The sequence below is a fragment of the Ambystoma mexicanum genome, chromosome 9 (genome assembly GCF_040938575.1).
Source record: "Ambystoma mexicanum isolate Mex_15411 chromosome 9, UKY_AmexF1_1, whole genome shotgun sequence".
Classification (NCBI taxonomy): Eukaryota; Metazoa; Chordata; class Amphibia; order Caudata; family Ambystomatidae; genus Ambystoma; species Ambystoma mexicanum.
Window position 1 is genome coordinate 1,499,695,269 of NC_090931.1, and position 15,678 is coordinate 1,499,710,946.

Here is a 15,678-nt window from a genome sequence, read left to right on the forward strand (position 1 = left end):
CTTGCTCTACTTGGGTCCCGGTAATGAGGCTGTTAGTGCGGACAGTCTGCGCATGTCCTGGTGAGGCGTGTCTTTGGTTCTGCGCAGCCTCACTACCGCGCTGGGGGGTGGTTCCTGATTTCTCAGCTTGGAGGCTTGCTCTACTTGGGTCCCGGTAATGAGGCTGTTAATGCGGCCAGTCTGCGCATGTCCTGGTGAGTAGTGTCTTTGGTTCTGCGCACCCTCAGTACCGCGCTGGAGGGGTTTTGCGTCATCTTTTTCATGGCGGTAGTTAGTTGCCGAAAGAGGTCAATTCGGAGGAATCCAGCGAGGATCACTAGAGAGCAAAATAATATCACTGGGGAGGACAGCATTGACGGTCACTGGGGCGAAATGAGTGCGCAGGGACCAGATGACGTGAGTTGCCCCCATTCGCTTCCTTGTGAACAGCAGTTATTGCTTCCATGCCATGAGGCCTTTTATCCACCCTTAGCCTTTTAGCTGCGCTTTGGCTTCTGGGAGTTGTAGTATGAGTTGTACTATGAAATGTGGGCCTAGACGGGATATAATTCCCGGCATGCATCATGCTGCTGTCTAATTAAAAAGGATTGGTGGAAGGTGACCTTTGTGACATGTGTCCAGTTGGCAGCACTTGTATTTGTATGAATTGAAGAGAAATATGAGTGCCTCTGTCAGGAACAATGTACAGAATTAATAAGAACAGCACATTCCGTTACAATGTTAGAAAGCGAACAGTGAGCAGAACATGGTCGAGGTGGAAACCTGGGCCAGGGCCATTAACTGCAATGGTGTTCCTGGTGTCCACTCCCTCAGCCTTTGTGTGATGCAGCACTGAGGAGATGGCTGTGCACTGCACAGGCAATGGTTTCCACTTCCGGCTGTGACCATAATGCATGCCCTCCCACCCCCAGGCCGCCTTGCACTCTCACAGGCATGCATGAAAGGAAGTGCACCGGTCCCAGTAGAACTTCCATGCTGGTGAGAAGGGAGCTCCCAGGGGGTGCAATGGTTGCTTGGCAGCGAGAATGTTCACATGCACCAAGAGATTTCTAGGCAGCGTTGGCACATTAAAGCAACAGGAGAAGGCTAGGGCAAATGAAACACATTAGTCAGGATCTTAGAAGGTGTAAAAAGGGGCTGTCATGGGGAGAGGCAGGGCCCACTGGGGGGTCTGAGTACAGTGCATACCATCCTCCAACTTTAAGATCGCTATCAGCAGAAATGTTGACATGTAAGTGACCTCACCCTCCACAGAAATTATGAAAGCTTTCCATCATCCTCTGTGTTCTACCTGCATTTTACTTAATTCCTCGTTAGTATATTCTCTATTATTGTAAAGGTTATATTTTCAGCTTGCCTGAGGAAGCCTACATTGGAGTGGAAACATTGCTTTCACCATTAGAAGTTGCAGTAAGTGTTTCCTGGCATTGCAATGCTAGTTCCTCTTGAACACATGGTGACATGCATTGGACATCGCAATATTTCTGAAGATCGCTGAACAAAGCAGACCTGTTTTTTTACTAGTAAGAAAGAAGGGTTGTACTTCCCAAACAAGGTTCACTTGGGATTTCCATGAGAATGTGGAGGGTTTGAATTAAAGCACATTCCACAATCTTTTCCATGCTACAGGTGAGTAGGTCAGGCCCACCTTCATTCTTTGCATTCTGGGATCTGTAGTTTCGGTTTCCACACTTCTAAATGTAGGATTTTTTTTTTAAATTGCCTTTTTGGTTTTTGGTAACCCTTATACGAAGTACAAAAACAAGACAAAGAACATACTTTATACAGATTTCATTCAAATTCACGTATATTAATCTCATTGGTATCTTTTTTATAATAAAAGTCGCCTATACTTTCAGCTGATATATTTAATAATTATCATTATGGTTAAAATAACAAAAAAAACAGGCATCACCATGTATTTCAGAGACTTGATTCCTGTATTTATACAAATCTTGCATATTTAAATTTTCTATCATTTATCTTAATATGTCCAGTATAAGGGATACTTGTTTCTCTGCACAGAAACGTGACCATAGGTTGTTGTGAAAAACTGGGACGTCTTCCCTTCCATTAAATGCTTCCTCAAATATTTACCTATTTTCTCAGAAAGATTAGTGCTATAGATTATTGGCCCAATTCATGGAATTATTAGCACAGAAAATAAGGCACCTGCACGCAAAATCGCGCACAAGCGCCAGTTTGTCGATACATGGAACAAAATGCGTAGGGATTACCAGGGACTTTCGAGGAATCCGCGCAGGTCCAACACGTCACTGCGACACTACGGGCCCCTTAGCATGAGACTCGTAGCGAAGGGGCGCTCTGTACTGCGCAGTCCCTACACAAGACTAACTGTCCTTAGTGTGGGTGTCTTGCCTTAGTTAGCTGTGGTGGGCTTCCTATCTATCTGCGGGATAGAGGGAGAAAACTTGCCCGCTCTTACATTTTTAATCATCATTTATTACTGAAACACAGAATACATTTCCTTCAAAATGTATTATTTACTGTCCAAACCACTTATGTAAAAACTCGAGGCAAGAGAAATATATCTATCACTTTCAAGTATTTGGGACTGCTTTCAGATCTATTCTTGAAAGTGTCCAACTTGTAGAAGAGTTGAGTGAAGGATCATCTTCACTTTCAATGAATGTCTATCTTTATTCTATTAGGGGTGGGGGGAGCTGTTGTGATTAGGCACATCCTCACTAGTCAACCGGTTTCAGTGGAACCTATCTGCATTTTCCACCGTCTTCAGGACGGATGGTCCCTGGTCATTTCTGAACCTCCTTGTTGTTCATTCTGTTGCCAGAACGATTTACAGCTTGGATAGATTCTTGCTGTGGTAAACCCACTGCCTGTACGGACATAAGAGACAAAGACAGGTGCTCTCATCAAATCACTATTTTGAGGTTATCTGGATCTCTAGGTATTTTAAAAGTACAATGTGCTTTCATGTTATATGACTCAACAATCGTGCTTGCACTCACTGGTAGAAAAACTCTATTCCGGTACAGTCGTGGCTAGTTTTGGCTGGCAAAGACTCTCTCATTCCACAGAGTTGTGTATTACTTTGTCTTTCAACTTCTTGGCTTATTTCTAATGAAGAAACAAAACATATTGCTTATGGGTAGTACCTCATGTTGTCCTTCTGTTCATTACTGGGACATCTGAATAATTCACTGGCCCGAGAGGTGCTACATACATGTTAAACCAGAAAAAAGTGTAACGTGGCTGTCTTGCCATGTACTATCAACTGCTTACTGATATTGTACTCTTTATGACATGATGTTCTGACTGCCCACGTTTTGTAAAATATTGTAGATGGGAGGAGGCCACCCATGCTGCTGACATTCCTGTCCTATATCATTGACTTGAGGGAGTAGGGTTGTAATGCACGCTGCTATACAATGCACTGAAAGACTACAAATCAATTATATCATCCCCATTAATCTTTGTTCCTTTCAAAAAGCGGCAACCCTGATAACGTGTTGGTACTTGCGTGTGTGATCCAGTCTGGGGAAACAATTCTCTGCATGGTCTGTGTGTGTGCGCTTACCTAAATGTAAGTCTCAGCACAGTGTTCGCGTTGGAGCTCTATGACATAAAAAATGATTGCATAATCCTGTAGAATGTACAACCTCGCTAGCGGGTTGTGTCTTATAAGAGCTGATATTCCTGTGCGCTTATCTTAAAATTGTGAAGCTCAATGGCTTTCGCCTGCGCAAGTACAGGCAGTCTTACTGTGCATGCAGTCGCTCTGTCTCAAGTATTTTGACCGCACCTGCATCTGTGGCCATGGCAATGAGCAACATCAGTTACAGAGTGAACATGCTACGGATCCGGTGGCCATCTTAGAACAGACAGTGGTCTCAGACATGATCTGTTTCCTTGTGGTGGAATTACGAACGCTAAATGTTATATCATTTTTTGTCTAAACACCTCTTACATTATTGAATGGTGTTTATTGGCATTACTTATGTGCAATCTCATCCAGTGATACTTGCTTGTTTGGAAAACTGCATACCACCAGCAGAGGTGCCATCAAAGTTGACCCTACAACTCTATACCTGATAAGATACTCTGTCCCAAAAATATTGCAAGAAAGTCTCAGTAACTTCTGTGGTGTATGTTTCATTACCATCAAAATAAGATGCACTCATGCATACTTAGCTGTTTGGACTCAGTCTTCCCCCAATGAGTTATGAATGGCGTGCTGCGTGTTTGCCTATTTTTATACATGCAAGATTTGAGTTTGCTGCCACCATGCATATTATTTACGGGTAAATGTCCTTACTTATTATGGCAGTGTCACTGTTAAAACCCTGTCATCTTCGGATAATTTGACCACCTGACACATTTATTAATTAGCAAAATAATTGACCCATGTTTGTGTCATGGACAAAATTGTCATATTCTGTTCCTTTGTACAGTTCAGAGCATAACAGACAAATAACACGGTTCAAATTGAGGGGTGCTTGGAGCTATTAAGTTCCTGCGTCTAGCACAGTAGAGCCTGGTTAGCTTGAAACCAACAACGACCAGGAGGTACTTTTAGCTCCTGTGCCCAACTGGTACCTTCCAAACATGGATGTGACATTAACTTTGAGTTCTTGAGAATGTTAATAAAGACGAATTAGAACACATCGGATACAAATTTAAGTACAAAATGGACAAAAAGTAAATGGAGCATCACTGCTAGCTCCTGGTTCCCTTAGCTCCTGCCTAAAGGGTAATGCCTGACACCCAGGAGCTGGTTTTACGTCCTGCTCATTGAATCTCAATTTTTCACCCTAAAATAAGTGGCATGCATACCCAACATTCCTTTTTTATATAAATGTGCATGCACTGCTTTTTTGTACAAGAGAGGTTTGTGTTTGATGCCACCATGCATTTTCTCTATCTTAGCTATTCATTTGAGTGTCACCCATATTTATTATTACATAGTGACGTAGTGGAAAAATGGTTGTTTGATGTTCTGCCCATCTGCCACATGGATAATGGGCAGATAAGGTAAATGCATGCCACATTTTTAATCATAATTTTTCATAATTAATAGCCCTATAATAAAATCCAATTAAGTTAATGTAAAGTGTTCATCAAATGCTCAAAGTGTGAACCAATGTTTGCCACTTGGTCCTGTGTAAAATCTTTTTTGGGCAGAGACAAGAGGCTCCAATCCTTCAGAAAAGTATTATTTGTATTCCTAACCACTGTTTCACCAATGTAACAGGCCACTAAAGATTCCAGAAAATCCCAGTGCAGAGTCCCAAGTACACATGGAAATCACTGCTCCATTTGTGATCAATTTTACTGTGCAAACATTTGCAAGAAATGTCTTTAAAATATTTTGCTCAAGAACCTGAACCCCCTAGTAATGTTTGTTTAGTTTTAAATTATTTAACAACTTGACTGGTCCTATGTGCCTGGAAAATGTACTACTTACCACCCAATTTCCTCAACATTTCCCGTAAACAGCCACTTTATTTGAAGTTAAAGGCCTTGCAAATGTCCTTTACTAGAATTGCACGTGTTCTAGATAACTATTAAGTACTGCCAATTAAAATGTTCTATAAGCAGTCTTAAGTCTCTAATTTTTGTTGCCTTAATTTGATGGCCAACTGAGCGCCAATATGTTTTGTTGAAAAACAGATGTTGCTCACCATTCATTTGATATGCATATTTTGATCACTGCGCACAATGGGTTGGGGGCCCCTGGTAGAGTATTCAGCGTATCTAGACTTCTTAAATAAGTGGGCACATCTAGCATTTCTATCCCAAACTGCAGCTTTACTTTTTTATTTCTTTGTATTTGCTAGCCAAGTTATCGGTAACGTCACACGTACAGCCAATACTTTGCAGGAAACTATCAATTCCATTCTTTTAAAGCTGCAAAACTCTCAAAGACACCTTGTTGTTTCAGGAAGTGAGCATATAGGGATTGCGATTTGTCTTGGCTCATTAGGATTTTAAGGTAAAAATTACATGTCGAAATCATTTTCCTTGTCGTTAAGGAAATTATACCTAATTATCCACGAATAGCTTTCACCGGTACAGATTGCGAAAGAACTAATGCTTTCTGCCATATTATACCCTCTAGAATACTGTGTTTCTTTCAGGGAAAATGGCTCCAGGCTGTAAAGTATAGCCGGGACCACACAAGTCTTATATAATTGAATCAGACCTTCGATTGAGTGTCCTCTAGCCTTATGGAGGAAATATTTTATTGCTTTGAACTTTATCGACACCCTGTCTTGATGGATTTGGAGAAACTCTCCTTATTCAGATTATTTGTAACCAAGGAGCCCAAGTACGTATAGCTCGATACTGCCTCAATTTTCTTCCCTTGTAGAGACCGCAATATTTTTTTATATTTCGTCTGTTGGGCTTTACCGTCATGATTTTAGTCTTTGATAGATTAATAATCGTGCCATTTTCTAGAGAGAATTTTTCTGATGCTTTTAGACTATTTTACAGCCCCTTTGCGGTTTGATCGAAAATAAAGATATTGTCTGCATACGATAGCCAAGCAATGGGGCATTGCGCAGTACATGGAGGGTTATTACAATTTAGTAAGGATTTTCCTAAGTCTGCCAAATAAATATTAAAAACCATGGGGGCTAGAGTACAACCTTGTTTTAAAACATGGTAAACTTTAAAATCCTCACTAACTCACCTTACTTGTTAATCCTAATGTGTACAATATTATTTGAGTATAAAGCTTTGATCTAAAGGCTGCCGGTGAGTTAACTGTGGCCATCTTGGAAACGTGAGCAATGCCCCATTCATCCCCCGCTTGCCTCCCTTTCCCACCACACACCCTCTTCCTGGTTCCTTCCCTCCCGCCCATCCCGCTCCGATTGGTCCTTAGGACCGTGTGTTCTGACCTAACGGCTTTGCAGAAGCCGTGTGTGCACCTGTGATCCAAAGGCTGCCGGTGAGTTAACTGCGCATCTTTAGCGCTTCTGCTGCCCCTCCGGGCCATCTTGGAAACGTGAGCAAGGCCCCCTCGTCCCCAGCTTGCCTACCTTTCCCACCCCGCGCCCTCTCCCTGGTTCCTTACCCACCCATCCTGCTCCGATTGGTCCAGCCGAGAGGACTCCCCTCCAATACCAGTTCTCTTAGGGCAGCCCTCTGCCCGGCAGCCCCATCGGCTAAGGACCTGAGGCAAAGGACGGCTCGGACAGTGACGGCTCCAGGTCGTATCTGCAGGTATCAGCAGGAGAAGCAAGAAGCCACCAACAAGTAAGTGTGGCAAGGGTGGGGACAGAAGCAATTACTTCTCGCCATACTGCCCTACCACTCAACCTTCAACATTTCGGATGTGTGCCCAATAGCCGCTCATTGAAAGTTAATTTAGAATTGTGCTCATTGAAAGTTGAATTTAGAAGTGTGCCCAATAGCTGCTCATTGAAAGTTGCATTTAGAAGTGTACCCAATAGCCGCTCATTGAAAGCTGAATTTAGAAGTGTGCCCAATAGCTGCTCATTGAAAGAAGTGTGTCCATTAGCTGCTCATTGAAAGTTGAATTTAGAAGTGTGCCCAATAGCTGCTCATTCAAAGGTGATTTTAGAAGTGTGCCCATTAGCTGCTCATTGAAAGTTGAATGTAGACGTGTACCCAATACCCTCCTTGTGAATATCGAATCAAGAAACGTGACCAATAGCCTGGCATGGACAGTTCAATCTGTGAAAAGTTGAATCTAGAAGTGCTTTTAGAAGTTGAATTTAAAAGTGTACCCAATAGCTCCTAGGTGAAAATTGGATTTAGAAGTGCATTTAGAAGCTGAATTTAGAAGTGTACCCAATAACCCTCAATTAAAACTTGAATTTAGAAGCCTGCCCAATAGCCTCTCTGTGAAAGTTGTATTTAGAAGTGTACCCAATAGCCGCTCATTGAAAGTTGAATGTAGAATTGTGCTCATAGAAAGTTGAATTTAGAAGTGTGCCCAATAGCTGCTCATAGAAAGCTGAATTTAGAAGTGTGCCCAATAGCTGCTCATTGAAAGCTGAACTTAGAAGTGTGCCCAATAGCTGCTCATTGAAAGTTGAATTTAGAATTGTGCTTATTGAAAGTTGAATTTAGAAGTGTGCCCAATAGCTGCTCATTGAAAGGTGATTTTAGAAGTGTGCCCAATAGATGCTCATTGAAAGTTGAATGTAGAAGTGTACCCAATACCCTCCTTGTGAAAATCGAATCAAGAAACGTGACCAATAGCTTGCATGGAAAGTTGAATCTGTGAAAAGTTGAATCTAGAAGTGCTTTTAGAAGTTGAATTTAAAAGTGTACGCAATAGCTCCTAGGTGAAAATTGGATTTAGAAGTGCATTTAGAAGATGAATTTAGAAGTGTACCCAATAACCCTCAATTAAAACTTGAATTTAGAAGCCTGCCCAATAGCCTCTCTGTGAAATTTGTATTTTGAAGTGTTCCCAATAGCCTCCAGTGAAAATTGAATTTAGAAGCCTACCCAATAGCCACTCTTGGGAAGCTGTATTTAGAAGTGTGCCACATATCCCTCTGTGAAAATGGAATCTAGAAGTGCATTTAGAAGTTGAATTTAGGAGTGTGTGCCCAATAGCTTTCAAGGTTAAAGTTGGATTTAGAAGTGCATTTTGAAGCCAAATTTAAGAGTGTACCCAATAGCATCTCTGTGAAAGTTGAATTTAAAGTGTGCCCAATAGACTCTCTGTGATTGTTCCCCTGACTCATTTTTATGCAATTAATTCAATATTTGCCGGGTTAATCCTCTATAACCAAGGTGTACTGACTATGTGCCCCTGCCGGCCTCTAGCGGCCTTACCACCATTGTGCTGTCTCTCCAGCCCCTAACGGCCTTGCCACGGGGTTGCCGTGCCAGCCTTTATCAGCCCTGCCACCCCACGCGCCACCATCAGCCCCTAATACTAGCACTGTACCACATAGCCCCATCCAGCCCAATGCTCTAATGCATCCCTCTGCCACCCACCTCACAGCGCCCACACCCCTCCTCTCCTTCTCCTCCATCTCACTCTTTACTCTCTCTCTCTGGGCCATCTGCAGCCTGCTCCCTGCATACCCAGACCTCTCACCACCGCCCGCCATCATGCCTCACTCTTCCCCATCCACATCTCCACACACCACTCTCAACCACTACATTACTAACCATCCTGAGCACCCCCTTAGGCGCTACAGACTTAGAACCCGCACCAAACCCTCATTTGTGCTCCGCAGCTCCCCACCATCTACCCCCAGTAGGAACCAAAAGCTCAGCTATTGCACCCACACATCATCTCTACGCTCACACCCTCTAGTCCACGCACATACCCACCACCTCCATGCGCCCATACGTGCACCCCTACCTCCATCAATCACAAGTGCTCCCACCACCTCGCTCACATTGAACGCCAGTGCTCCTGACCCACCACTGACCAACCACATCCTAAAAAGCGCACTCATTAATGTACGCTCCATCCATGACCATGCCATAGAGATCAATGACCTCATCACCACCCACAAACTAGACATGCTAGCCGTATCTGAAACATGGCTCCATGAGGCATCCAACCCATCCTTACACCTTGCCATCCCCCAGGATTACACTATCCTTAGGCAGGACCGCAAAACCTCTAAAGGTGGGGGCGTCACCCTCATCTATAGAAACACACTTGCCATTAGGCAGTGCAACCAACATTGGAACAACAACGCTGACCATCTCTATGCTAAACTAGCTCTCTCCCCTAATTGCACTATCAACTTCTTAGTCACATACAGACCACCAGGCTCTCCTCCGGACGTCCAAAAGCATCTCCTCCAAATCATTAGCAACAACTTGAAAAGCTCCACCAAAACCATCCTACTTGGTGACCTTAACCTTGGTTTAGATGACCCCAAGGACAAATCAGCCACACACCTATCCAACGATCTTTCCAACATGGGGTTCATTCACAAAATCACCAAACCTACTCACTGCAAAGGCTGGTCCATCGACTGGGTAGCAGACCATAACTGTTCATCATCCATCACCTCCATCTCACCCCTCCCCCGGACGGATCACCATCTCATCCAATTCTCCATCCCCACCACACCCACCCATAAAACCTTCACATATGCACCCCCTGCCAAGGTCAGAAGCTCCAAAAAACTCACAGCGACCAATCTCGCTCCTCTTCTTGATATCCCTGAACTCAAGCATCCCTTCATCCAAGATCCCACCTCCCTCGCCAACACTTACAACAACGCCCTCACCCGAGCCATTGACGCTATTGCCCCGTTGGAAGATAAAAAAGGAAAACAATCCATGCACTCCAACTCTTGGTTCTTAGAAGAATTATCTGTCCTGCATAACCTGAAGAGCAAAGCCCTATCCAACTGGCAGTCTACGCCCAACCAGTCCTCGCTCAACGAGTTCAAAGAAATCTCACGGACCTACAAAAATGCCATCTTCAAATCCGAATCATATAATCAAAGAATAACCAAATCCAGCTCCAAAACCAGAGAGATATTCTCTATTTTCAAAGAACTCACCACTCCTGAGTCCAGCCCGGACGAAATCATCAAGGATGAAGCTTGGTGCACAGGCATCCAGACAGCCCTGCTAAATGAAGTCAAAATGCTTCAAGACAAAATTGCATCACAACGTAAAGCACTCAATACCTCTGCCACGCCTCCCTCTCTCCCCCTCACAACCCTCACTCAGAAATACTCCTCTTTACCTTCAGAGAAGTCACAGAACTAGAAACCACCGCCTTACTCAAAAACATCAAACCCTCCACGTGCAAGGGGGACATATGCCCTCCCACTATCATCAAAGAGTGCTCACAAGCCCTCACCCCCATCATCACAGCCTTCATCAATGCCTCCTTCTCCTCAGGAACCGTACCTCATTGCCTAAAAGAAGCTTGGGTTCGCCGACTCTTAAAAAAAAAAAAACCTTAGACCCCCACCGTCCCCTTCCTCCTCAAAATCCTTGATAAAGCAGCCCACAGTCAAATTCAGCAATACATAGAGACCCATGCTATCCTAGGCAGAAGACAATCGGGCTTCCGCAAAGGCCATGGGACTGAAACTGCCCTACTAGATTTAAAAAATCAAATCACTAAAATAATAGACACGGGCAAACCTGCTCTCCTCCTGCTACTCGACCTCTCTGCAGCATTTGACTTAGTGGACCATGGCATCCTCACATCTCACCTTTTCAACGCAGCCCACTTCTCCCTCAAAGCAACCTCTTGGATCACCTCCTTTCAAGAAGGCCGAGCCATGAAGGTGTACTCTGACCAGGCCAATGCTGCCCCGACCACCATAAACTGTGGAGTCCCACAAGGGTCATGCACTGCACCGACTCTATAAATCTCTTCACTAAACCCCTCCTCGACCTACTGGACGCCCTCGGCATAACATACACAAACTATGCTGATGACACTCAAGTCCTCCTCCCCCTCACTGGAGACTATGCCCGAGACACAGAAGCCCGTCTCAACATTTACTCTACGATCCAAGCATGGATGGCGATCAATGGCCTCTGCCTTAATGGAGACAAAACAGAGATCATCATCCTGGCCCCCAGCGAAATCCTATCCAAGCTCAGCCAAGACTACGCACACATAACCATCGACAACACCAACATACCTGTCTCCACTGCTGTGAAGACCCTAGTAGTATACCTAGACGCTACGCTACTCCATGACGAGACAAGTCAACGCCATCTCCTCCTCCGCATTGACCACTAAACTCATCTTTGCCAAAAAACCCTATCTTACCACTCCCAACTGCCTCTCCATCGCCAGAGCCACCATAGGAGCCAGGCTAGACTATCGCAACGCCCTCTTAGCTGGCACCTCAACTAAAAATCTAAACACGCTCCAAACAGTGCAAAACAATGCGCTCCACGCTGCTCTGCACATCCCCAAATTTGACCATGTGTCGCAGGCCAGAAGAACTGCTCACTGGCTCCCAGTTAAAGAAAGAATCGACTTCAAAGTACTCTCCCTTACACACAAATGCCTCAATCACACCGCTCCCTCCTACCTAGCAGAAACCATCATGAGGAAATCTTCCCTTCGTTTTATAAGGACCCCCCATGACAACCAACTCCGAGTTCCCACCATAAGAAGAGCTAAAGCTGGAGGCATTGGCTTCCCACACATAGCACCTAAGCTCTGGAACAACCTCCCTAACTCTCTCAGAGCGGAACCCTCGCTGCTTTCCTTTCGGAAATCTCTCAAAACCATGCTCTTCACATAATCACCTCCCACCTTCCCTTCTGACATGAACGGCACATATCTTAAACGCCTTGATGTCTGCACCGCTTATGTATGTAACTAAAACATATTACTGTAAATCTAAATGCCTTGTAAACTTAATAACCTTCCTTCTGTAACCAGCCAAATGCTTATATGTAACAGCGCCACGATGCCCACGGGCTGAGCGTGCGCTTTAAAAATACGAATAAATAAATAAATAAATAAGAAGTGTGTCCAACAGCGTTTAAGTGAAAGTTGAATTTAGAAGTGTGCCCAATAGACTCTCTGTGAAAGTTGAATTTAGAAGTGTTCCCAATAGCTTCTGAGGGAAAGTTAAAGGTAGAAGGGCGCCCATTAGCCTCTCTGCGGAAGTTGAATTTAGAAGTGAGCCCATAATCCTAATATTCTAATACCGTGCCTGGTTTAACCGACTAACCTCCCTGTACAAAGTTCATTTAGACTCATGCCTAATACCCGCCCTGTATAAAGTCAAATTGAGAGAAGTGTGCCAAATAGTCTAATATCCCGTCTATACAAAATTGAATCTAGAGATTGACCTAATATCTCTATACAAAATTTAATCTTGAGGTAGACCTAATATCATCCTTGTGTACAGTTGAATCTAGAAGTGCGCCTAATAGTCTAATATCCCATCGATGCAAAATTGAATCTAGAGGTAGACCTAATACCAGCTCTGTGTGCAGTTGAATTTAGAAGCATACCTAATAGTACCTAATAACCCGATAACATCGCTGTGTACAGTTGAATCTAGAAGTGTGCCTAAAAGTACCCACTAGCCTAATATCATCTCTGCGTACAGCCGAATCTAGAAGTACACCTAATAGTCTAATATCATCTCTGTGCAAACCGAACTTGGAAGTGTGCCTAAAAGTGTGCCCCCACTGAATTTAGAACGACAATTAGAAAGCCCTCCTGAATTCCACCTAAAAGCCCGTACCAAACATGAGTGCACCCACTCCACCAGAGCTTGTCGGAAACGACCACCGTGGACCGCCCCTACTCCCCGTTCTGCCTTCCTTCCCGTCCCCCCCTTCCCAAATCATCCCACCCTCCTTTGCATTCCCTACAATTCCCCTCTCCAAACACTAAGCCAGATGGGCACGATGGTGAGCCAACCACCCTAAGACCACTCCTCCCCGAACCCCACCACCGACCAGTCAACGTTAACCATACCTGCTCCCCTCACCATCATACCAGGCACACCCCGTCCTGCAATCATCCACCCCCCGCCTTGCCCACAAACCCCTGCCACCTCCCCCCCCGACCGCACCTTTTTCCCCCTCCCTAAAAACTGCACACCTAGCCCTAGCAAGAACTGAAGCCGCATCCCTCTTCCCCCGGACCCTCCTACCCTCTCTCACACTCCAATCGCAACAAAGAGACTAAAGAGGAAATGTACCTGGTCCCCCTCAATCTCTCAGCACTCTTCGCCTCCCCTGTCTTGACCCACCACCTCATTCCCCCAATCACCTTCTTCCCCCGTGGCCTCACCCTTCCTGAAACCCCTCTCCCTCGATTTTGCACCAACCGCAACTGAAACCCCTAACCACCCACACCCCACCCTCAAATCCCCCAAACCAAACCCGATCATTCTAACACACGCAGCCACCCAAGCCCACCCAAAACCCGCTATTCTGTCTTGCTCGACCGATATTCCCATCGATCATCACCCACCCTTCCCCGCTCCCTCTCCAGCTTCCACCCTCTCCGCCTCCACCCCCCTCCGCTCCAGCTCCGAGACCAACCTCGCCTGCCGATGTGAACTGCATCCTATTTAATGCCCGTTCCGTAGCAAAAAACAGACACTGCATCTTTGACCTCCTCGCCTCTGACAAACCAGACCTGGTTTTCATCACTGAAACTTGGTTCTCTGACGACTTCCCCCCTAATCGCTAATGAAGCCTTCCCCCCTGACTATTCCCTCATCCCATTGAACCGTCCCTCCAGAGGAGGGGGTATAGCATTCGTCTTCAAGTCTCTTTGCCTCAATCATCAACAACCAACCTTCCATTCCTTCCTGCAAATATCTCCTCGTTAAACTATCCCTCTCCCCGTCGCTCTCACACAGCTTCCTAATAATCTACAGACCCCCTGGCTACGATAGACAATTCGCAAACAACCTCTGCGACGCTATGGCCACCCTTCAACTAAACCATCCAAACCTAACCCTTCTTGGAGACTTCAACATATGGCTTGACATCCCCACCAACCCTATGACACACTCTCTGGTTGACGGTTTAGACGCAATTAACTTCCAACCTCACATAAATGGCCCGACTCACTATAAAGGACACACTCTTGATGCCATCTTTAGCTCCAACGCCCTGATTCATTTAAACCCCCCCACCCCTATCATCTGGTCCAATTACTTCATTCTCTCGTTCGACTTTCGCTCACCTGACCCCCTTCCGGTACTCGAATCTGAACCTCCGAATCTACGCAAATGCTGGAAAAAACTAATAATCGTCCCGGACCTAGCCGACGTACTCCTCCAGTCTCCACCAACTACCTGCCAAATCCATAAACAACCAACCCTGGAAGCCTTTGACTCATGGCTCAACGTATCTCTGATGCGGCATACACCCCCTTGCAAACCAGCAACCCGCCGTGGTCTCTTCCCCAGATGGTTCACTCCTGAGTTGAAGACCACTAAACAATTATATAAATACCTAGAACGCAAATGGCAGAAAGACAAAACCCAGGAGACCAGGGCCACCTTGGCCCGACACCTTTATCAGTACAAGGCCGAAATCCGGAAAGCAAAAAGAGCCCACTACAACTCCCGAATCCTAAACTGTAAAAACCCAAGCAAAGAACTCCACAAAATCATCTCCGAATTCGCCAACCCGGCTTGCACCACGACCGTCCCGACCGACTCACAATCACTGTGCGACTCACTCTCCCTCCACTTTTACACCACGGCTCTCGAAATAACAACACACTCTAACCACCAAACAGGCTCTCTTACACCCACCAGGCAACTCTTCCCCCCCATACCGACTAGCCCACCAACCGCAACCAATACGCAACCAACGTTCGAATCCTTTAGTCCAATATCACCAGAGCAATTTCTCAAACATCTATCTGCCCGCAAACCATCTGGCTCGGCACTAGTCCCTTTCCCAGCCACAACCTTCAGAGAAATGTTCGCTTCCACCTGCGCAGGAGAACACGCACAATCCATCATAAATGCCTCCCTCTCCTCTGGTATCTTTCCCGACGCGTTCATGTCAAACCTCTAATTAAAAAACCTTCCCTGGATCCTCTCGAGCCCAAAAACTACTGCCCCATCTCAAATACCAGGTTGCCAAACTCATTGACCGAACCGCCTACTCCCAACTAAATGCCTTTTGTCGAAGCCAACAATCTCCTAGACCCCGCCCAATCAGGTTTCAGAGCCCGTCACGGAACTGAAAACACCCTAACCTCAATCT

At 45.3% G+C, this 15,678-nt stretch overlaps 1 protein-coding gene across 1 annotated transcript in view; it reads left to right on the forward strand.

The window, feature by feature from the left end:
• The first annotated feature begins 257 nt into the window (after positions 1–257).
• LOC138489317 (zinc finger protein 345-like) overlaps positions 258–15,678 on the forward strand; it is a 49,357-nt gene continuing 33,936 nt past the window's right edge. The window contains exon 1 of the mRNA XM_069617016.1: positions 258–396. Within this exon, the coding sequence (XP_069473117.1) occupies positions 262–396 (135 nt within the window). The 5' untranslated portion in view covers positions 258–261. The remainder of the gene's footprint in view (positions 397–15,678) is intronic.